The 24997-nt window shown below is 36.9% G+C and overlaps 1 protein-coding gene across 7 annotated transcripts in view; it reads left to right on the plus strand.

The window, feature by feature from the left end:
* Positions 1–24997, plus strand: part of MESK2 (misexpression suppressor of KSR 2) — a 541942-nt gene that overhangs the window by 468261 nt on the left and 48684 nt on the right. For 4 of the 7 annotated variants that reach the window (XM_053773987.2, XM_053773988.2, XM_070082424.1 and 1 more), the window contains 5 exons: positions 399–540; positions 1920–2061; positions 4538–4692; positions 8293–8409; positions 12754–12838. In XM_053773987.2, the coding sequence (XP_053629962.1) occupies positions 399–540; positions 1920–2061; positions 4538–4692; positions 8293–8409; positions 12754–12838 (641 nt within the window). Of the gene's footprint in view, positions 1–398; positions 541–1919; positions 2062–4537; positions 4693–8292; positions 8410–12753; positions 12839–15724; positions 15786–21452; positions 21545–24997 lie in introns of all 7 variants that reach the window. The other 3 variants (XM_053773991.2, XM_053773989.2, XM_070082422.1) reach the window with 2 other exon arrangements.

Below are 24997 nucleotides of genomic sequence, written 5' to 3' on the forward strand. Positions count from 1 at the left end.
TGATATTCCTAATGTTGGTACTGGATTTCTGTGCTGCTCTTACTAAAGTTCACAATCACTGCTTTAGATTAAAAAAAATATATATGTAACAGATTTTCACTTGAGCTTTGTTAGAGTACATACCACTATAAACTTTTCAAAAAAAATGTATTGGACAACAACTAACATTCATGTACTATTACAGTGTATTATTATTATTATTAGTTAGTATTAATTATTAATTATAATTATTTTTTTATTACTATTTTTTATTTATTATTATAATTATTATAATTATTATTATTATTATTATTATTATTATTATTATTATTATTATTATTATTATTATTATAACAGCTTTAATGTCATATTGTATTTGTTTTAGAACTCCAGATTTTGATAGGCCTCTCTTATTTCAGATATGTATATCCAACAATGGAGGAACTCTCCGAAACTATCACATGTGTCAAGAATCATTTTCACCTTCGCACTTTTATTGGATTTGGTGTGGGTCTTGGGGCCAATATCCTAGCACGATATGCCACAAAGTACCCTTGTGATGTAAGTACCACTTGTACAGCAGATCCCTAAGTTACACACATTTGCACATACAAATAAGGTTTGTAGAACCAGTTAGTTTTACAGCTTGACCAGTAGGCCCTACAAATAAGCAGCAAGGTATAGAGTTCAGCAGGATGTGGGTGTTTGGCCCTCCTCCTCCTTCAACAGGAATCATCACTTGAGATGAATTTGTCAGTCAAGGATTGCACACACATATCTCATCTACAGTCACCTGTGTGGATGTGCTCATGCCATTCTCACCCCTTACCTTGTATAGCTTGTTGTATGCAGCTGACTGTATACACTTGGAGTACACCTGGAGGGTGTTCGGGGGTCAGTGCCACTGTGGCCCAGTCTATGAACAAGGCTTCGCTGTGGATCAGGGCCTGATGAGCCACGCTGTGTGGGAAGTATTTTAACAGTTTGCCCATGACTTAGTTCCTTCCACCTTTCTCCAGTTTTCCTAATTACCAAGACGCCTGTAGAACCTTTAGGGGTCTTTTGCCAGTAATAATTTAATGAGAATGTCAAACTGATACTGGTTATTTCCACTTGCTTTGATAATATTTATTTGTGCTGAGACAGCTTGCTCTGGCTGCCATTTGGGAGCACCTACATGAACTCCATTTATACAGGGAAAGACTTATTTTGTATTATGCTTTTCACTGTCACCAGTGTGCCAGAGAGGTGTAAAATTACAATCCTGATTAGACATAGCCATAATACATTTTTATTTTATGTTAAAATGGAATATAATGTTACGTATTACTCTAGGTCCACTTGTTGAAAAGGATTGGTCGGCTAGGGGGGGGGGATGCTGATTGGCACTGGTTGACTGAAGTGCTTGAGGCTTGGGCCCCATAGCTCAATTGCTAGTACACTTGGGTCACACATTGAGGTCCATGATCCAATTCCTGGTATGGGTGGAAACATAAGGATGTGTTTCCTTAAAACCCCTGCTGTCCCTGTTCAACTATCATTAAAATAGGTACCTGGGCATTAATCAACTGGTGTGGGTCACATCCTGGGGACAAAATTAACCTAATTTACCCAAAATGCTCTGCACAACAAGGGACTTTCTACATAGTGGTACATCAATGATGTCAGCTAGGCCTGTATACTTTGTACATTTACTAGTTGAAATAAAGATTATTATTATTATTATTATTATTATTCTGATTCCACTAAGTGCATAGGGTTTAATCTGATACATGTATAAAAAAAGCAAAAATTAGGAAAGCAAGAAGGTAGATTTTAGTTACAGAAAAAGCAACTTCTCCATTAAGAATTTGTGATTTCATATCAATTGTTTTCAACTAATATTTTTAAGAAATTTTTTATTAAAATTCCTCTTTACCTAATTTTCATCGTTTATACAGGTAGATGCTCTGGTCCTAGTTAATTGCTCGTCCACCCAAGCTGGATGGATTGAATGGGGTTACCAGAAACTTAACATTCGTCACCTCCGTTCTGGCACCATGACAACAGGCACTGTAGATTACCTCCTATGGCATCACTTTGGTAAGATTCACATTATACTGTATGCACTTTAAGTTCAATAGTATGTTGGTATATAGCAATCATCCGGGAAAATGCTATCATCCATTTCTATGTGTAATAAAAAAGGGGATTTAAATGTGCGTGGGTGTAGTAAGAATATTCAAAAGCATACTAAGTGTTAATGTTATGAATGAAATTAAGCTGAACATCCTAATACTGAATTTAACAAAGTTAAAAGGTGTGAGACCTAGGTAGTGGGTTGGTAGACAACAACTGCCCAGGGAGGTACTACCATCCTGCCAAGTGAGTGTAAAATGGAAGCCTGTAATAGTTTTACATGATGGTAGGATTGCTGGTGTTGTTTTTCTGTCTCATAAACATGCAAGATTTCAGGTATGTCTTGCTACTTCAACTTGCACTTAGGTCACACTATACATAAATAGCAAAAAGGCATGATATTATGATTGGAACAATACACAAATAACCCACACATAGGAGAGAGGAGCTTATGACGACGTTTCAGTCCGACTTGGACAGAAACATCCTAAGCTCCTCTCTCCTATGTGTGGGTTATTTGTGTATCAAACTACACATGCATGTACAAGCATATATATACACACACCCCTCTGGGTTTTCTTCTCTTTTCTTACTAGTTCTTGTTCAGTTCTTCTTTTCTCCTTGGGGAAGTGGGACAGAGTTCTTCCTCTGTAAGCTACACGTGTCATAAGAGGCGACTAAAATGCCAGGAGCAAGGGGCTAGTGACCCCTTCTCCTGTACAAATTACTAAATTTAAAAAGAAAAACATTCGTTTTTCTTTTTGGGCCACCCTGTTTTGGTGGGATACGGCCGGTTTGTTAAAAAAAAAAAAAAAGTAAAACTTCAAGAATTATAAGTGGCATAAATGTGGAATACGAGAAATGAGAAAATAACTGTTTATGTACCTGGAAATACAAGAATACGAATGTTGTCCATGAGGATATAATTATTCTTCTTTCAACAAACCGGCCATATCCCACTGAGGCAGGGTGGCCCAAAAAGAAAAAGAAAAGTTTCTCTTTTTAAACTCAGTAGTTTATATAGGAAAAGGGGTTACTAACCCCTTGCTCCTGGCATCTTAGTCACCTCTTATGACATTCTTGACTTACAGAGGAAGAATTATGTTCCACTTCCTCATGGAGATAAGAGGAAATAAACAAGAACTAATAAGAAAATAGAAAACCCAGAGGGGTGTATGTATATATATATTTTTTTTTTTCAACACACCGCCCGTATCCCACCAAGGCATGGTGGCCCAAAAAGGAAAACGAAAGTTTCTCTTTTAAAATTTACTAATTTATACAGGAGAAGGGGTTACTAGCCCCTTGCACCTGGCATTTTAGTCGCCTCTTACAACATGCATGGCTTACGGAGGAAGAATTCTGTTCCACTTCCCCATGGAGATAAAAGGAAATATACAAGAACAAGAGCTAGAAAGAAAATAGAAGAAAACCCAGATGGGTGTGTATATATATGCTTGTATATGTATGTGTAGTGTGACCTAAGTGTAAGTAGAAGTAGCAAGACATACCTGAAATCTTGCATGTTTATGAGACAGAAAAAAGACACCAGCAATCCTACCATCATGTAAAACAATTACAGGTTTCCGTTTTACACTCACTTGGCAGGACGGTAGTACCTCCCTGGGCGGTTGCTGTCTACCAACCTACTACCTAGAACATCTTAAAAATATTCTGGATTATATTGACCTTACAAATAACCTGGATTATATTCACCTTAACCCTTTCACTGTTGGTGCCGTATAGATATGTCTCATGAGCCAGTGTTGGTGGCATATTAATATGCTAAAATTCTTGTACTGAATAGTCTAAACCATGCAACATCCAAATTATCATCTGAATGCTAAGCTTATACAAGGTATTGCAGAAAGTACTGTAAGGATGAACATCTGAGCATTAGTAAAAAATGCATTAAAATACAGTGGACCCCCGCATAACGATATTATTTCAATCCAGAAGTCTGTTTGGGTGCCGTTATAGACCAAATTTGTTCCCATAAGAAATATTGTGAATTAGATTAGTCCATTTCAGACCCCTAAAAATACACCTACAAAAGCACTTACAAAAATAAACTTACATAATTGGTCGAGTTGGGAGCTGATCGTTATCCGGGGGTCCACTGTACTATTTTATGGATGTAGTAGGTCTATTACAAATTATTTTTATATTTTTTGTTATGTACAGTGGACCCCTGGCTTACAATCAGCTCCCAACTCGAACAATTATGTAAGTGTATTTTTGGGGGTCTGAAATAGACTAATCTAATTTACAATAGTATTCCTTATGGGAGCAAATTTGTTCGGTAACGGCACCCGAACAACCTTCTGGAACGAATTAATATCATAAGTCGGGAGTCCACTGTACTGTTTTTAGGTATTTTTATGAAAGTTTGCATATCATGTTGGTTCTTATTACTAGCAATGCTTCATCATTATTTTAGGCAAGAGAGAGGAATGCAATCAAGACCTGGTAACTGTATATCGACAGCACTTTGAGAAGGCACTAAATGCCACCAATCTTGGCCTTCTTGTTGATTCCTATATTCGCCGCACTGATCTGGGCATTGTGCGAGAGCTTGACCCCAACAAGAAGAAGGTAAGAATAACTAAATGTTAGTATTTATTGGGAAGTAAATCTAATATTTTGCTGTATCCTAAACAAGAATACATTTTCTGAGGCTGGCCAGTGGTATTGGCATAACAAATGTCAATAAGATTGAGTTGCACATGGAATGATAATCCCCCCCCCTGTGAATTTTTTAGGCAAACTATACATTATTCAATATATTTGTAAGAGATTGGTGGATGAATTTGGTAGGGTATGCAAAAGAAGAAAATTAAAAGTGAATACAGGAAAGAGTAAGGTTATGAGGATAACAAAAAGATTAGGTGATGAAAGATTGGATATCAGATTGGAGGGAGAGAGTATGGAGGAGGTGAATGTATTCAGATATTTGGGAGTGGACGTGTCAGCGGATGGGTCTATGAAACATGAGGTGAATCATAGAATTGATGAGGGGAAAAGGGTGAGTGGTGCACTTAAGAGTCTGTGGAGACAAAGAACTTTGTCCTTGGAGGCAAAGAGGGGAATGTATGAGAGTATAGTTTTACCAACGCTCTTATATGGGTGTGAAGCATGGGTGATGAATGTTGCAGCGAGGAGAAGGCTGGAGGCAGTGGAGATGTCATGTCTTAGGGCAATGTGTGGTGTGAATATAATGCAGAGAATTCGTAGTTTGGAAGTTAGGAGGAGGTGTGGGATTACCAAAACTGTTGTCCAGAGGGCTGAGGAAGGGTTGTTGAGGTGGTTCGGACATGTAGAGAGAATGGAGCGAAACAGAGTGACTTCAAGAGTGTATCAGTCTGTAGTGGAAGGAAGGCGGGGTAGGGGTCGGCCTAGGAAAAGTTGGAGGGAGGGGGTAAAGGAGGTTTTGTGTGCGAGGGGCTTGGACTTCTAGCAGGCATGCGTGAGCGTGTTTGATAGGAGTGAATGGAGACAAATGGTTTTTAATACTTGACGTGCTGTTGGAGTGTGAGCAAAGTAACATTTATGAAGGGGTTCAGGGAAACTGGCAGGCCAGACTTGAGTCCTGGAGATGGGAAGTACAGTGCCTGCACTCTGAAGGAGGGGTGTTAATGTTGCAGTTTAAAAACTGTAGTGTAAAGCACCCTTCTGGCAAGACAGTGATGGAGTGAATGATGATGAAAGTTTTTCTTTTTCGGGCCACCCTGCCTTGGTGGGAATTGGCCAGTGTGATAATAATAAAAAAAAAAAAATATTCAATAAAGTATTAATTGAAATAATCATCTATTCTGCTTTAATTGCCTGATTTATGCTTAAAATGTGATAATGCCACAAATAACCAAACATCATTCTACAAAAAATTAGCATGTTTTGTAAACTCAAAACTTGAGTCCTAGAGGTGGAAAGTACAGTGTCTGTACTCTGTAGGAGGGGTATTGATATATTGCAGTTCTTGAACTGTAGTATCAGCACACCTCTGGCAAGACAGTGATGGAGTGAGTGATGATGAAAGTATTTTTCCTTTTTCAGGTCATTCAGCCTCAGTGGGAAACGGCCAATGTGTTAAAAAAATTTTTTTTTACAAGTTATTGTACTACCTTCCTATAAATGGCAGTAAATTTGTATAGCCAAATAGAATTTGCATAACACTCAGTAAATACTATTGCCCCAGCTTCATACACTGAAACAAACAACTGATCATTTATGTTTTTTGTCTGTAGCAGTGGCACTCCAGATTCATAAGTAATGGATGAATGCCACGTGCCACCTACTGTCAGTTTCCCTCTGTTCACTTGACACAGATGAACAGATACAGACAGAAAAGATTTATTTCTTTTTAATTCTGGGTATCTACCACCAAGGTTGGGAACCCCCCCCCCCCCCCCCCAAAAAAAAAAAAAAAAAAAAAAAAAAAGTTAACACATTAATCTTCATTCATTCATTTGTTATCTTGGATAGCCCTCAGAACCACATCATGATCACCCCTCCTTCAGAGTGTAGGCTCTGTACCTTCCACCTCCTGGACTCAAGTCTGTCAACTGGTTTTCCTGATTCCCTTCATAAATGTGACCTTGCTCACACTCCAGAGTCATTACATATACATTTATAATCCTAAACTTCTTAAATTTAATCTTCATTATGAACTTAAACAGTTCTCTATAAAAATTAAAAAGCAGTATGTGAATGCCAGACTTGGCATCAAACAATAATGATATAATTAAGTCAGTGCAGTTGATGAAAAAGAGAAACTAAATTAAATTTTAATTTCAAATCTAATCACCAGCTTCCAAAATAAAAAAAAAATCCATATATGTCCATGATATAAATGTAAAAAATTTATATAAAATTAACACATTCATATACAATCCAGTACTAACAATCAATGGATTTGATAAACATATAACTGAATTTGAGTCCTGGAAATGGGAAGTACGATGCCTGCACTCTAAAGGAGGGGGTTCGGGATATTGGCAGTTTGGAGGGATATGTTGTGTATTTTTATACATATATATACTTGATTCAGGGAAACCGGTTATTTTCATATAGTCGGACTTGAGTCCTGGAAATGGGAAGTACAGTGCCTGCACTTTAAAGGAGGGGTTTGGGATATTGGCAGTTTGGAGGGATATGTTGTGTATCTTTATATGTGTATGCTTCTAGACTGTTGTATTCTGAGCACCTCTGCAAAAACAGTGATAATGTGCGAGTGTGGTGAAAGTGTTGAATGATGATGAAAGTATTTTCTTTTTGGGGATTTTCTTTCTTTTTTGGGTCACCCTGCCTCGGTGGGAGACGGCCGACTTGTTGAAAAAAAAAAAAAAAAATATACTTGTAAACTGTTGTATTCTGGACACCTCCACAAAAACAGTGATTATGTGTGAGTGAGGTGAAAGTGTTGAATGATGAAAGTATTTTCTTTTTGGGGATTTTCTTTCTTGTTGGGTCACCCTGCCTTGGTGGGAGACGGCCGACTTGTTGAAAAAAAAAAAATAACCAAGGAACACAGTATAATATTAATCCTTAGTCCTAACTTACAAAAATAATATTCTTAATAATAATATATTTAATTACTACAAGTACATGTACAAGGTATACAGGCCTAGCTGACATCAATGGCATACTACCACAATGGTACCTTGAGTTATGAGCTTAATTCGTTACAGAAGGCTATTCGAGTGCCGATACTGAACGAATTTGTTCCCATAAGGAATAATGAAAATTAGATCAATCTGTTTCAGACCCCCCAAAAATATGTTTACAAAAGCACTTAAAACCGGTGTAAGGAAACGCGTCCAATGTTTCCACCCCTTGGCCAGGAATCAAACCCGAATCCTCACCGTGTGAAGTGAGAGCGTTTGCCACCAGGCCACAGGGCACTTTAATAAAAATGACTTTACCAATTTTTACCAACACAGTTTGAGGATATTACACATATACTAAAAGACCATATACAAAAGTTTATTCCCAAATTTTGATGCTTTTTTCAGGTTCTACAAAAAAAAAAAAAAATTATTTCAGAAGTTCTGATTTGTGATACTTTATTTTTTTATTTTTTTTTTTTTTAAATTCTTCCATAGATCTGATAAGATTAGCATCAACTTTGTTGAGCTTGATGGCAAGATTATTTTTCAAATATTGTACTGTATCAGGTAAAGCCAATCTTTCTCACAGGATGTTCGCATGATCCGGTGCCAGGTGCTCAATATTACCGCCAATCATTCTCCTCATATTGAGGACACTGTGACCTTCAATGGAAGACTGGACCCTACACTAGCAACATGGATGAAGGTAAGTTTGCATATTCAGGCACTCTTATTTATTGGTAAATGGCCATAGCTGACAAGTGGTAAAGAAAATACATGATGAATTAGACACTTGTGCAACACTTGGGTATCGTTATTGTGGAAATATTTCACCAACCAGTGGCTTCCTTAGCCCTATGCAAAGAATGGTTGAAGATCAGTAGTTAGAGATAATCAGACCCTCAATGCCAAGTGTTGCTCAAGTGTCTAAATTTGTCATTCCGTCGGTTCTTTGAACCATTTAGCTTCAAAAAAAAAAATTGTACAGCAAAAGTGTCTCACCTACACACGAAGCTTTGTCATTGTACTGATAGAAGTCTTCTGCAGTATGCATCTTTTTACCATTTTTTTCTATTATTATTGATGGATTAAAAATATGTACAACACCTGGGGATCTTTATTTTGAAGATTTTTTTGCCAATGATTGACCCATCATCCACTGTCTCCTGTATATATCTCTGCACTGAATTTGTAAAAATCACTGATTGGTTAATCACCCTCAAAAAAAGATACCCAGGTGTATACTTATGATGTAATCAGTAGGGGATCTGAATGCTAAAGTAGGAGAAACTTTTAAAGAGGGTGTGGTAGGTAAGTTTGGGGTGCCAGGTGTAAATGATAATGGGAGCCCTTTGATTGAACTTTGTATAGAAAGGGGTTTAGTTATAGGTAATACATATTTTAAGAAAGAGGATAAATAAGTATACAAGATATGATGTAGGGCATAATGACAATAGTTTGTTGGATTATGTACTGGTGGATAAAAGACTGTTGAGTAGACTTCAGGATGTACATGTTTATAGAGGGGCCACAGATATATCAGATCACTTTCTAGTTGTAGCTACACTGAGAGTAAAAGGTAGATGGGATACAAGGAGAATAGAAGCATCAGGGAAGAGAGAGGTGAAGGTTTATAAACTAAAAGAGGAGGCAGTTAGGGTAAGATATAAACAGCTATTGGAGGATAGATGGGCTAAGGAGAGCATAGGAAATGGGGTCGAAGAGGTATGGGGTAGGTTTAAAAATGTAGTGTTAGAGTCTTCAGCAGAAGTTTGTGGTTACAGGAAAGTGGGTGCAGGAGGGAAGAGGAGCAATTGGTGGAATGATGATGTAAAGAGAGCAGTAAGGGAGAAAAAGTTAGCATATGAGAAGTTTTTACAAAGTAGAAGTGATGCAAGGAGGGAAGAGTATATGGAGAAAAAGAGAGAGGTTAAGAGAATGGTGAAGCAATGTAAAAAGAGAGCAAATGAGAGAGTGGGTGAGATGTTATCAACAAATTTTGTTGAAAATAAGAAAAAGTTTTGGAGTGAGATTAACAAGTTAAGAAAGCCTAGAGAACAAATGGATTTGTCAGTTAAAAATAGGAGAGGAGAGTTATTAAATGGAGAGTTAGAGGTATTGGGAAGATGGAGGGAATATTTTGAGGAATTGTTAAATGTTGATGAAGATAGGGAAGCTGTGATTTCGTGTATAGGGCAAGGAGGAATAACATCTTGTAGGAGTGAGGAAGAGCCAGTTGTGAGTGTGGGGGAAGTTCGTGAGGCAGTAGGTAAAATGAAAGGGGGTAAGGAAGCCGGGATTGATGGGATAAAGATAAAAATGTTAAAAGCAGGTGGGGATATAGTTTTGGAGTGGTTGGTGCAATTATTTAATAAATGTATGGAAGAGGGTAAGGTACCTAGGGATTGGCAGAGAGCATGCATAGTTCCTTTGTATAAAGGCAAAGGGCACAAAAGAGAGTGCAAAAATTATAGGGGGATAAGTCTGTTGAGTATACCTGGTAAAGTGTATGGTAGAGTTATTATTGAAAGAATTAAGAGTAAGACGGAGAATAGGATAGCAGATGAACAAGGAGGCTTTAGGAAAGGTAGGGGGTGTGTGGACCAGGTGTTTACAGTGAAACATATAAGTGAACAGTATTTAGACAAGGCTAAAGAGGTCTTTGTGGCATTTATGGATTTGGAAAAGGCGTATGACAGGGTGGATAGGGGGGCAATGTGGCAGATGTTGCAAGTGTATGGTGTAGGAGGTAGGTTACTGAAAGCAGTGAAAAGTTTTTACAAGGATAGTGAGGCTCAAGTTAGAGTATGTAGGAAAGAGGGAAATTATTTCCCAGTAAAAGTAGGCCTTAGACAAGGATGTGTGATGTCACCGTGATTGTTTAATATATTTATAGATGGGGTTGTAAGAGAAGTAAATGCGAGGGTCTTGGCAAGAGGCGTGGAGTTTAAAGATAATCACACAAAGTGGGAGTTGTCACAGTTGCTCTTTGCTGATGACACTGTGCTCTTGGGAGATTCTGAAGAGAAGTTGCAGAGATTGGTGGATGAATTTGGTAGGGTGTGCAAAAGAAGAAAATTAAAAGTGAATACAGGAAAGAGTAAGGTTATGAGGATAACAAAAAGATTAGGTGATGAAAGATTGGATATCAGATTGGAGAGAGAGAGTATGGAGGAGGTGAATGTATTTAGATATTTGGGAGTGGACGTGTCAGCGGATGGGTCTATGAAAGATGAGGTGAATCATAGAATTGATGAGGGGAAAAGGGTGAGTGGTGCACTTAGGAGTCTGTGGAGACAAAGAACTTTGTCCTTGGAGGCAAAGAGAAGAATGTATGAGAGTATAGTTTTACCAACGCTCTTATATGGGTGTGAAGCATGGGTGATGAATGTTGCAGCGAGAAGGCTGGAGGCAGTGGAGATGTCATGTCTGAGGGCAACGTGTGGTGTGAATATAATGCAGAGAATTCATAGTTTGGAAGTTAGGAGGAGGTGCGGGATTACCAAAACTGTTGTCGAGAGGGCTTAGGAAGGGTTGTTGAGGTGGTTCGGTCATGTAGAGAGAATGGAGCGAAACAGAGTGACTTCAAGACTTCAAGAGTGTATCAGTCTGTAGTGGAAGGAAGGCGGGGTAGGGGTCGGCCTAGGAAAGGCTGGAGGGAGGGGGTAAAGGAGGTTTTGTGTGCGAGGGGCTTGGACTTCCAGCAGGCATGCGTGAGCGTGTTTGATAGGAGTGAATGGAGACAAATGGTTTTTAATACTTGACGTGCTGTTGGAGTGTGAGCAAAGTAACATTTATGAAGGGGTTCAGGGAAACCGGCAGGCCGGACTTGAGTCCTGGAGATGGGAAGTACAGTGCCTGCACTCTGAAGGAGGGGTGTTAATGTTGCAGTTTAAAAACTGTAGTGTAAAGCACCCTTCTGGCAAGACAGTGATGGAGTGAATGATGGTGAAAGTTTTTCTTTTTCGGGCCACCCTGCCTTGGTGGGAATCGGCCAGTGTGATAATAATAATAATAAATAAGAAAAGCAATAAACCCATAGAGTTTATACAGTGCTGTAAAATAAGAGGTAATCAGGTTTGACCCATTGAAGGGTAGCTCTAATTCCATGAATCGAGAGCCCTTCAGCAGCATCACAGTACTGCTTGTGGAGAGAGACTAAAGTTGAGGGTCCAGATGTTATAGTGAGAGGTGTGCATTTGTGCACACTACAGGATGTTCCACAGGAAAATGCCAGAGTGTTTTTGTTTATTTTATTCTGTAATGGGAATCCTCCTAATGGAACATTGTACAAATAATGCACTCATAGGAGAGAGAAGCTTTTGAAGACATTAAATCTTCTCTACTATGTATCTTGGTATTGTGTCATTCTGTTCTTTAAGGGGCATGTTGAAGTTGGCAAAGAACTCTTGATTCAAGGAACTGGAGCTACCTTATCCATCCATGATTACTACATAATTCACTTCTCCCCTCCTGTTGGTTTAGTATTTCTCCATGAATATAATAATTAGATTGTAAGAAAACCCAGAGGGAGGTGTATATATATGCTCATACATGCATGCGTAGTGTGACCTAAGTGAAAGTAGAAGTAGCAAGACATACCTGAAACCTTGCATGTTTGAGACAGAAAAAAGACACCAGCAATCCTACCATCATGTAAAACAATTAGAGGCTTCCGTTTTACACTCGCTTGGCAGGACAGTAGTACCTTCCTGGTCAAAGACACCAGCAATCCTACCATCATGTAAAACAATTAGAGGCTTCCGTTTTACACTCGCTTGGCAGGACAGTAGTACCTTCCTGGTCGATTGCTGTCTACCTTCAATTTTGGATCATCATCTTGTAAATATACTACCTTGCTTTCCAGCATTGTTTATGTTGTAGATTTTTTTTACAGGAGACCATAAACTAACTCACACAATGAAGATACTTTGACCCTTCCATATCTCCTTTCCATTCCTTTTTCCCCACTTCTTTGATTGAAATCCAGACATTCAAATTGTGAAGGATTAAGGATCAACTGGAATCTTTATTTCTTTGTCATCATCAGATCCAGGACTGTGGACTGGTGATAGATGAAGCTCCAGGCAAAGTGGTGGAAGCCTTCCGTCTCTTCCTGCAAGGGCAGGGATATGGTAAGTCAATGTAATAAGACTCTTGTCTTACATAATGTATGGTGTCGTCATGTAACTGTTAAGATGTATTTTAATGGGCCTTAGATACCTTTTATTTATTTACACTAAATTAAAGGTAAACCATGCAACTTCTTATTTTAAGTTGTACAGAAGAAAATAAAGGTAAAACTATCTTTTCAAGGTTACTGATCATCCATAGAAAGAAAAAGGGAAATCTATCTTTCCAAGGCTACTTATCACCCACAGAAGAAAATAAAGGGAAAACAGTTTTGAATTAAGATTATCATCTATAGAAAAAGTCCATAAATCTTTATAGCTTAACATTTTAACTGGATGGATATTTTATGTTTGAGATTAAACTCTGTCTTACTGTGATATTCTTATCATAGTGCAGTAAGTACTAGATCCAAATCTTTCCTATTAGAAACCCGGTAGCTGAGGCGATAGAGTGACGGACCTGTCGATTTTGGGACCGTGGTTTGAGCCTCTTGTCCATCCTACTGTTTATTCATATAACCATTTATTTATAAAAAAAATTTGAATAACCTTCCTTTTGGAATTAGAGGCCAAAGGAGGGAGTTACATAACTTCTGCATTTTTATTAGAGTATACTAATAGTTTTAGACCATTCATGATTCACACATGCTTCAGTTCTGTGCTGTACTGTTTATCATAATTTCAGTTTTAGTTGCTATTTCAGTATACTTAGGAAAGAGAATGTGAGGCAAAAAACTATGAAAATAATTAAGTATTACATTACTGTGTACGATAAATTTTAATACTGAATGGATAGTCAGCATATTATTAAAGTAGCAGTTGTTGACTTTTGTGTAATGCTAAAATCAAAGTGGTTCAAAATGCAAATTTAGTATTTTCATCTGTAGATGATACTGTTTTGTTGGTTGAGTAAAACAGTGTCATACAGCTTTGTAAATTATTTAAGTAAAGTATACAGGAGGAAGCATGGCACATAATCACATTAGTGTTATTGTTCTCACAAAAAATGTATACTTTTATTTATTATTCATATGTTGGGTAAGAAAGATGAAGTTATTTGCTGAGCAAGAGAATACTCAGTGTTGTGTTTGCAACAAATATGGTGAGTTCAATTCCTCCTTTAGGTCACCTTACCTGTCTGGGAAATGAGTAATGTTATAAAAAAAAAGTGTGAAGAATTTTCTGTTTCAGATTGACATTTTGTATGTGAAACATCAACTTTCAATATTGAAACACAAGTTTACCTCAGTTACTCATGGAAATTTTAGTGTTCCAAACAAAAAAGGATTGCTTTTTTCGTTGAATATTTGTTAATGTTTTGCAGCACTGACTGGAGTGCTACATAGTAGTCTGCTATTTTTCTTTCTCACTCGTGGTGCAGTTCTTCCAGAAACAAGTCTGTTTTCATTTTCTTTTTGTAAGTTTGAGTTTCATTCTGCCAGTGTGTTCTTATGTATTTGTTAAGATCTCTCAATTCATTCTCATCTGAGTGCAAGTGGGGGGGGGGGGGCTATCCTAACTTTAGTTTTGTAACGGTTAAATCAGTGTGTGGAATTCTTCAGCCAGCATTTCAAACACAGCTTTAAAAATTTCAGCAGTTGAAAATGATTGAAATGCTCCATTTAATTAGATTCTGCATGAAGCTAAAAAGTCTTGAAAAAAAAGCATCAAATGCTAAATATATGGATAATAAATTCTTTTAACGCTTCATGATTTAAAATATAAGGAGTTGGTGCCATCACCTGAAGTATTTGATTCATAACACTGTATATTAGGGCTGATTTTAACACTTGTTGGAATGAGGAAGAAGAGATACAGTAGTTTGCTGTGATGAGAGATAGTACTCACCCAATTGTAGTTGCAGGGTTGAGACTCAGTTTCTGGCATTGGTAACTATGTAATTACACTAGAAGTGCATCAGTGAAGTTTAGCAAAAGAAGCAGCCAAAGGGTATAGTGCCTTTGACTTGCAACTGCAAGACCAGGGTTCAGTACAAGGCAGGTCATAACATCTGGGAAAGCCATCTTTGATATTCCTTTGATGAGTTCTGAGAGTTTTCCATCTGGTGCTGTTGCTTTCACAAAACTGTGTTGGTATCTGGGTGTATTAAACTACTGTTTTGGGTTTCATCCTCTGGAAGGGGTAATATACGTAAGGCTGGGCTTTGAAATAAGTCGAGTAGGATAACAGTTCTTTACCTATAAATTCAGTGTTCGAAAAATAAAAAATGAAGGTGGATTGTAGTATAGAAATGAAGGGAAGGTTGAGAAACGTTCAGACTTTGTGGAAGTCTTAGTTTATATATTATGGTTAATGTGGTCTTTAGGATAAATTAGTTTTACATTATTTAAATAGAAATATATTAAGATTGTAAAAGTCATTAAGTATGTGAGTAAACTGAGGTTCATTCTCTTCCTGGTCAACATTTCTTCTATGATGTGATTGAGCAAATTTTCTTCACATTATTCTTGCATCAGTGATTCCACTCTTGACCAATTTGCATAATTTTTCTTCGCAAACTACATTTTCCAGATGGGTACATTGTACAGAAAGGCTTTAAACTTTTCCCATTCCATGATCTTCATTATGTGTCAACTTCTTGAATCAAACAATTCAGGTCATTCAAATTAGAAAAAAAAAAAAACTCTGCAAAATAAGCCAGGCTCTGAACCAAATCTGGATCTAAAAAATTTCCAGGGAAGCTGTTTTTATTTTTCCTTAGAAGAACACTACATCTTTTAGTGGTAATTCCATGAGCTGAGTGAAAAGTTTCATGCACTAAGTTAACTTCCTGGCAGAGAATTTTGAGATGTTTTGTGATTTAAGGTCATGTGAACTTCATGAGAATATTTGATTCCTTTAAATATACATTTTATTTATTTTCCATAGACTCTACATGGCCCCTCTGAATTTACCCTTGTAGACCTCAGGCTGAGAACCTGTGCTCTAGGTAAAAAAAATTTATTTCAATGCAGTTTTATGTGAATTTTTAAATTAAAATTGAAATTAAAACAACAGATTCTCCTGAATTGTTGAATCATAAGATCTCTCTCGGTACTGTTGTATGTTGTATTTTTGCTATACGTACCTCTATATAGAGTATATTTTATTCAGTTTTAATGTTTTAGTAGACTTTTTATATTTCTCAATTGGAACAAAAGTTTAACAAACTCATCAGTTACATTGTGATATTCCAAATTTGAAAATAACAAAGATCCCCAAGTTTATAGTGGATTAAGATGTATAACTATGGAAAAAAAAAGTAAGTTTTCTGTGATGAAAGATTGAATGAATATAGAGAAATCTGTGACTGTTATGGCCCGGTGGCCTGGTGGCTAAAGCTCCCGCTTCACACACGGAGGGCCCGGGTTCGATTCCCGGCGGGTGGAAACATTCGACAAGTTTCCTTACACCTGTTGTCCTGTTCACCTAGCAGCAAATAGGTACCTGGGTGTTAGTCGACTGGTGTGGGTGGCATCCTGGGGGACAAGATTAAGGACCCCAATGGAAATAAGTTAGACAGTCCTCGATGACGCACTGACTTTCTTGGGTTATCCTGGGTGGCTAACCCTCCGGGGTTAAAAATCCGAACGAAATCTTATCTTATCTTAAAGTGAAGTCTGACAGTAATGCAGTGATAACTAGAGAATCTTTTACATAAATTGTATGTACTCTGCCCATTTTCTAATCTTCTCCATATAAAACCTTTTTCGTATGCATAATCATTTTCAGATTACATTGATGATTATACAGTTTCTTATTTTCAAGTTTCATCTTATTTTTAAATTGCAAAGAGATATTGAGTAACTATGAACTACTTCCAGCCACTTTTCAAATAATTTATTTGGTAAAAGTATTGTTAAGAGAAAAGCATTACAGAAATTAAAACTTTCTCCACTTCTAAAATGAAATGATTCTAAAACTGTATATCTAAGGCTCATCTTCCAAAGTTTTCTAATTGTTTTCTGTATGGTTTTTGTAGCATCTCAATTGGAAATGACCCATATATGAAAATGAGAGAATTCAATGCTAATCAAGCATGGAATAGAATAGGAATGTCATCCCAGTGTGTATAAATTTATTTTATATATGTTATTCCCACCAGCATTGGACATGCTTATTAAATATTACATATTTAAGAAATATTTTAGAAACTGAATTATTTTAATCTGTTATAATATTTTCAATCAAGCAATAGTTTTTAATTTTTGTGCATAATACATATGTGATGACAGTAGGTAAGATAAATTTTGTACACAATAATGCATATGTTGATAACAGTAGGTAAGAAATTTTTATTTTGTTAGGTGATAAGTCTTAATTCCTTTGATTTTGTATTGCAAACAATAAGGAAATTATGGTTTGTTGATTATTTAAAGTGCAAAGCTCATTCTACCAGTATGTGCACTGCCCATAAAATGATAAAGATTTTATTTCTTTACAAAGTTTACAATGTGTAATTACAATTTTGATTTGTTAAGTAGTACAAAGAAAGCCACTACAGTATCTTGCCAGGGCATTTCAGGCAGACAAATCATAATACTTAAAAACTACTTAAGTCTTGATGGGATAAGAGTGGTTATCTTTTTAATAAATCTTTTATCTTAATACTAATGTGACGTAGTCAAAGAATGAAACCTCTCCTTGTCTTGCGGTAAAAAGCTCGGCTGCAAGGATAGTGTGTCTTCTGCTTAGCAGATGGTGGATCAAGCCTCAACCACTTTCACCACTGAAAAGCCCACAGGGGTTTAGTGCTTCTCATAAATGCAAGAATAATAGTAATGATAAAAAATGAGCCTCATGAGCATCCTAGTTGACATTATGCATATTACATTTAGTGTCAGCCATAATTACAGTAATTTTCCCCTAATATGCCACTGTTTTCAACCATATTTTCTCTGATGCTTCAGAGAAATGTTACCTTTGTCTTTGCATTTATTAAGGGCTGCAGGTAGGAACATTATCTAATGTACTGTAGTAAGGGGGTATGCTTCTTAAGCAATGTAGTATAGTATATCTTGAGGACAAGGGTCTTGTTAATTTTGAAAGGTTTCATTGTAAAAATGTAACTTGTATTTTTTTTGTTTTTGTTTTTTGTTCATGTTTGGTACTATGATTTATTTAAGATTACCCTACCAAGAACCTAAATTTAATATTTGTTTTTTTCCTCTCCATAGACTAGGTAATAGCACAATCATGGAAATTAGGATTAGTATTGTGTTTGAATGCTGTGTTCTCTCCATCATAGATGCTTGACCATTGATGCGAGAATTCTATTCTCTGTGCATTTGGTTAGCTATCAAAGCAGCGGATATATTTTCCATGTGACATATTGCATAGCCAGAACAGTGATGGCAAGATTTTATTTTGTTTTAGGGACAAATTTGTTAGAATAACTAAATCTATCTACAGTAGCATTTTGTTTTTTGTTGTAAAATTTAATACCATTTATTGTATTGTGATAAATTCTTGTTCCAGAAAACAGAGTAAAACAAGGAATTGCATATTTTTGATAGGAGTTATTGTAAATTTGGGATTTGTAATTGTTGTACCTTACTGTATTGTAAATTACAGTTTGATAATTTACATCTGATAATTTGGATAAACATTTTCATCACAACTTGTACACAATCCAGAACAACATGAGTTGAGAACAAGGCATTCCTGTCTCTTGCCCACAACCCAGGACAACGTGGGTTCAGAGAAGGATAGTTCTGTCTCTCGCACATAACCCAGGATGACATGGGTTTAGAGAACGATACTTCTGCCTCTCACAACCCAAATCAACATGGGTTTAGAGCAGGATGTTCCTGCCTCTTGCAGTTGGTGACTAACTGTATAACTGTGATTGAATGGGTGGACAATCAGAATGCCAAGTCTTTATACACAGACTTCGTAAACACCTGCAGAAAATGTTTAATAGCACACAAAAACAAAATAGGCATGCCAGTAAAGTGCCTTATCATCCTTTATGGAAAATATTAGAATTGTTATTATTGTGGAATTTAAGAACAACAAAATCTCCAATCATATGTCAGTTAACTGTTAAAATAAAATAAAAAACTTTTCAATGTGGTACATAAAAAAAAAATTATTTAAAGAAATAAATTTTAACTGTCTTTGTTGAAAAGTTAAGAAATGAAAATTAGAATTTGAAACATATTGAACCCACATTACAAAGATGAAATGTTCAGAACACTGCAGAATATATTTAGTGTATTGGAGTTTGATGTGTGTCAGAAAGAATAGTGATTAAAAGAGCATGTTAATGTACTTTATATCCATGATTATCCAGGATATGTACAAGTTGCTTGACACAAGTCATAATGCCTTAAGTTAATATAAATATAGTAACTGAGTCATTAATTTAGGACACCAAGAATACAAGCAACATCATGAAAGAATATAAATATGGAAGTACAGACAAAGTCCTCCAGTACCTGAACAGGTAGCAGTAATGGAGGGTTTGTCGAGCACCCTCTCAGGGGAATATAAAGTTGGATCACAAGAGCAGCCACATGTTTGTGACAAGTGGCTCAAAGAATACAAGTACAGACAGTACAGTATATAAAATAAATTATGAAATGCTTGGTCATGCTCTTCATAACTACTGGACAGTTGGCATTGTCTGGCACCATTCTCATCTTTCTCCTACACTTGCAAAATTTTGTATGCTTCTTTTCCTCAGTTCTCTAAAAAAAAAAAAAAAAAAAAAAAAAAAAAGCAGATATTGGGGTAACTAATATTTCATCAATATATATAGCATTTCTTAGTTACATTCTTTGTTATGTTTCTCTTTTCTTTCAGTAGCCTACAAGTTAAAATAGTGCTTTAGTTATTAACTTGGAATGCCTAACAGAATATTTAATGTATACAAAGCCTTAGTGACTGCTACTAACACACTGGTTTTCTTGTTTTGTGTAATTTTCCCATGCATTAAGAACCTTAGATCACTAACAAGCAGTTGTGTACTATTTTGCTCTCACATCCTTTTCTTAATTCTTTTATTCTAACAAAACTCTCCACCATTGCTCAGAATCATAGCTTCCATTGGTTCAGTGATGTGACTAGCATTATACAAAAATTACCTAACTCTTCCATACAAGATAAAGTTGTATTTTTCATTGTCTTCAACAACTTCCTAGGTATTTAAAATAATTTCTTCAATGAACAGCTGAGTCTCATGACAGGCTAGGAGGATATTCAGTAACATAGGTTTCATCCTGTGTCATCTTGCATCATGCTCTAGTGGTGATCACAATGCATTGCCGACACTGATTGCAATCTTCAAATGGGAATGTTTTATAGTTTAATATTTGAAATTTCAAATCTCTTTCGTTGTCCACTGCATGTGGCAGGATTTGATGAAATAACTTTGAAAACAAGCCTGGTGCCCCAGGGTACGGGGTAGCATCGTCCAGCTATGGCTAGGCACCCATACTTAACTGGGGTCTGGCTTTGTGGTAAAGTGCTGTGGACTCTGATACAGAGTTTGCAGGCTCAAGTCCTGCTGTGTACATAGAGACAATGTTTGTAAACAGTTTAATATTATATTACATCAAGTTGGAAATTTGTGGGGGAAATCATTCAGTGTAACGAGTGGTGGAGGTCAAGTCCTCCATCCACTGATTTCAGCCACAGGTGTCTGACCAATCAGGCTGTTCCTGATTTCTGTTTTGTATGCTCTTGTACCTTACTGCAAGCAAGCAGGAACAACATGTGGTGTATTCATCCCTTGCAATTGAATTTTAAAACATTTCTTGCTTGTGGAAATAAATGGTATAAATTACCGACACAATGGAAAAATAACACAGAAGCAGTATAATGTGATTCTGTATTGACAAGGTTTCACCCACACAGTGGGCTTTATCACGTCACAAACAGATCTGTTTGTGATGTGATAAAATCCACTGTGTGGGTGAAACGTTGTCAATAAAGGCTCACATTATACTGCTTTTGTGTTATTTTTGCATTTCTATCTTGTGTTTGGCACACAGTTTTGTTTCTGAAATTTGGATGGAAGTTTCAGAATAAGTAATTATCCTGATTATAGTGTCAGGTAAAAGTGTTAGTTATACTATTTTTTTGTACAACAAAACTTATTATTTACTAATGAGGGATGAAGGGTTACAGTGCAAAAAAGTAAACATTTTGACATTCACTTGCGCACTGAATGTAATGAAGGATTTAATGGAACTTGCAGAACTAGTTGCTTCTTATAAGATATAATAGTAGTTTCCTGTGAGCTGTGGTTAACCAAGGATAGAAAGTTTTAATAATGACTTTGAGGAATATTGCATATTTAATGCAATTTTGATACTTCCTCTACCTATTTTTATTTAGACTTTTGGTGACATTTTTATATAATTACATTAACATATTCCCAAAATTTTGACTCTGTATAATGGCATCTTAGAATTTTATTTGTAAATTTAATTCTAGATATTTGGTTATAGCCTAATATTTTCTAACAATACTTTCTAAATTTTGTAATGGTAGTTCTAGGATAGTGACAAATAAATAGCTTAGTAACTTTATAACTAAGTAATGAGTAAGAAATAGTGTAGTTAAGTGTCAAGTCCCTTGATGGTAAACAAAGCTTTCCCTCGACCCCAAGCGGTGAGTGGGTCCCGGCGATCCTCAGCAGTGTCGATTGGAGAAGGTAAATCGTGTTGAACGCATCACCCATCATCAAAAAACAAGCTTTGTGTAAGTTTAAGTTTATTTCTGGCAGCATTTGAACTAACCATATACTTGTCATGCTGCCACATTCAGAATTGTTAACATAGCCGTTTAGTACATGGTTTATCCCCCTCCTTTCCTTTCCTTAACCCTCCCCCCTCCTCCTCCCCCTCCCTCCTCCAAGCAAAGTGATTTTGGTGTCTGTTTTTAGCATTTGAGTTTTGTTTAGTTGGAACTCAGCCACAGGAAATGTTGCCAGTTTCTCATGAATTGTTAAAAATATTAACAACACAATAAATATACAGTGTAGAGCACTTCGTATAAACGTTTACGCATGCACGTGTGCTTGCACACATGCACATACTCACATGTGATTATGCACACATGCATACATGACCACTCACACATGCGCTCTCACATGTGCACTCACACATGTGCATGCACACAAGATACACACACACGACATATAAAATACTGTGAGGAATTGACAAGGTGGACAGACAGGATATTCCAGAGATAGGACACAGAAAAAAGTGGTCACAATACCTATTTAATGTAATACCTATTTACAAGGTAGGTGACAGATCCTTGGCTTCAAACTATAGACCAATAAGCCTTAGGCCGGATGCCGACAATTTTGGCTAGCTGCTTTATTTTTAACCGATTTCTTTTATTTTTGGTGTACGTTTAGAGGTGCATATGTAGAAGAAGGTGACAAAGTTTCAGTATGATTGGCCAACAAACAACAGAGAAAAAAATATTTACTGACTTTTGATATATGGCAGCATGGCTTGACAAATTGGCACTATGAGTGGCACTTCCGACAATCCCAACTGATAGAATACGTCTAACACGACTTTTAAAAGAAGCCATTTCATCGAATATATCTTATTATCATGGTAAAAAATAAAATACATTTGATAGACTTTTTGGCATTCACCAAAATATCTGCCTTTTACCCCCCACAAAATAAAAAAATATTTGAGATATTCCAAAAAAAGCCACTTTTAATAGTCAAACACACACTGTTTTATATTGTCTGTGAAAATCATTTTAATACAATCATTAATAATGGCGAAGTAAAGCGAAATAAGTGAATAAGTTACTTCCGAGATATTGACCTGGAACGCCGGCTGGCCTGCCGTCTTGAATTTTTTTTTTTTCGCGAAAATCGCGTTTGTTTCGGTGGTTTTCTTAGTAAACTGATGTTCTAGTGCAGTTATTCTCTTCAAAACGCCATTTTCTATCACTCACAGACCAAAGAATATGACGTGGAGATGAGTAACTCATTTATATCGAAATATTGCTGGTGGACTCTTGCCATATTATGGCCTATTTTATTTAGTCTAGAGTATATAACATGTTTGTATGTTATTTATAGTGTTTAATATGTCATATTAGATCAATTCTGATAGATAAATAAGCCGTAGAGTTGATATAAAGCATAATAATGAAGTGATTTCACCAGGCTCTCTGGAGCGGGAATACTGCCGGTGTTCCCAGGTGCTTCGTGATTGGCTAGAAGTCTACTGATAAGTTCCGCCTACTCTTATATGATGCCAAATAGTCAATTATTATATTAGAAAGAATACAAGAAAAAGCGATAAAAAACAAGGAAAAAATTCCAAAAAATATACGGGCTGACAGCAGATGTGCTACCCACACCGCCGTCACCATACCTGATATAAATGACTATAATTTCTTGTAGAAACGTCGTAGAGCATTGATTCTTGTACCATTGTGTTGCCAAAGAGTTAAGCTATTTTTCTATATGAATAACTCAATTTCCATAATTTTTTGATATTTTTTTCCAAAGCGCACGAAATTGTTGGCATCCGCCCTTACCTCCATAGTGGGAAAATTTATGGGATCAATAATTGCCGAAGCAATTCGTAGCCATCTTGATAGGCACAGATTGATTAATGAATCTCAACACAGTTTTACAAAGGGGCGTTCCTGTCTTAAGAATTTACTAGCTTTTTTCACTAAGGTGTTTGAGGAGGTAGATCATGGTAATGAATATGATATTGTGTATATGGACTTCAGTAAGACTTTCGATAGAGTTCCACATCAGAAGCTATTGAGGAAACTTAAGGCACACGGAATAGGAGGATAAATTTTTTCCTGGGGAGAGGCATGGCTGACAAATAGGCAGCAGAGAGTTTGTATAAATGGGAAGAAATCAGAATGGGGGCACGTCACAAGCGGTGTTCCTCAGGGGTCAGTGTTGGGCCCGTTGTTGTTCACAGTTTACATAAACGACATAGATGAGGGAATAAATAGCGACATAAGCAAATTTGCTGATGACACCAAAATAGGCCGTCCAATTCATTCTAATGAGGACACTAGAGCACTTCAGGATGATTTGAATAGACTGATGCAATGGTCGGAGAAGTGGGAGATGCAGTTTAGTATTGACAAATGCAAAGTTCTAAATGTTGGACAGTTAAGTAACCATGCCACATATAAACTAAATAATATAGATCTTAATACTACTGATTACGAAAAGGATTTAGGAGTTCTGGTTAGCAGTAATCTAAAACCAAGACAACAGTGCATTAGTGTTCGCAATAAAGCTAACAGAATTCTTGGCTTCATATCTAGAAGTATAAATAATAGAAGTCCTCAGGTTGTTCTTCAACTCTCTATATCCTTGGTTAGGCCTCATTTAGACTATGCTGCTCAGTTCTGGTCACCATATTACAGAATGGATATAAATGCTCTGGAAAACGTACAGAGGATGATGCCAAAGTGATCCCATGTATCAGAAATCTTCCCTATGAGGATAGACTGAGGGCCCTGAATCTGTACTCTCTCGAAAGGTGTAGAATTAGAGGGGATATGATTGAGGCGTATAAATGGAAAACAGGAATAAATAAAGGGGATGTAAGTAGCGTGCCGAAAATTTCCAGCCAAGACAGGACTCACAGCAATGGTTTCAAGTTGGAAAAATTAAGATTCAGGAAGGATATAGGAAAGCACTGGTTTGGTAATAGAGTTGTGGATGAGTGGAACAAACTCCCGAGTACAGTTATTCAGGCTAGATAAATACACAAGCGAGTGTGAGTTGGACCTGACTAGCTTGTGCTGCTGGGTCTGGTGCCATGCTCCATCCTTGAGTGGAGGTGATCAGACTGGGTGGGTCATTGCGCTAATCCGGGGGGAGGGGACATGGACCTGCTCTGCATGGGTCAGTAGGCCTGTTGCAGTGTTCCTTTCTTATGTTCTTCAGTCACAGAGTTGTCAGGAAGTGGAATTGTCAGGAAAATGATTTAGTTCAGGCAGGATTCATAAAAAGTTTTAAGAAGAGGTATGATAGACCTCATGGAGCAGGGAGAGTGACCTAGTAGTGACTAGTGAAGAGGTGGGGCCAGTAGCTGTGGATTGACCCCTGCAGCCACAGTTGGGTGTGTTCACACACACACATGCACTTACACATTCTCTCTCTCTCTCACACACACACACACACACACACACACA

This window comes from Cherax quadricarinatus, chromosome 7 (genome assembly GCF_038502225.1).
Source record: "Cherax quadricarinatus isolate ZL_2023a chromosome 7, ASM3850222v1, whole genome shotgun sequence".
NCBI classification, from domain to species: domain Eukaryota; kingdom Metazoa; phylum Arthropoda; class Malacostraca; order Decapoda; family Parastacidae; genus Cherax; species Cherax quadricarinatus.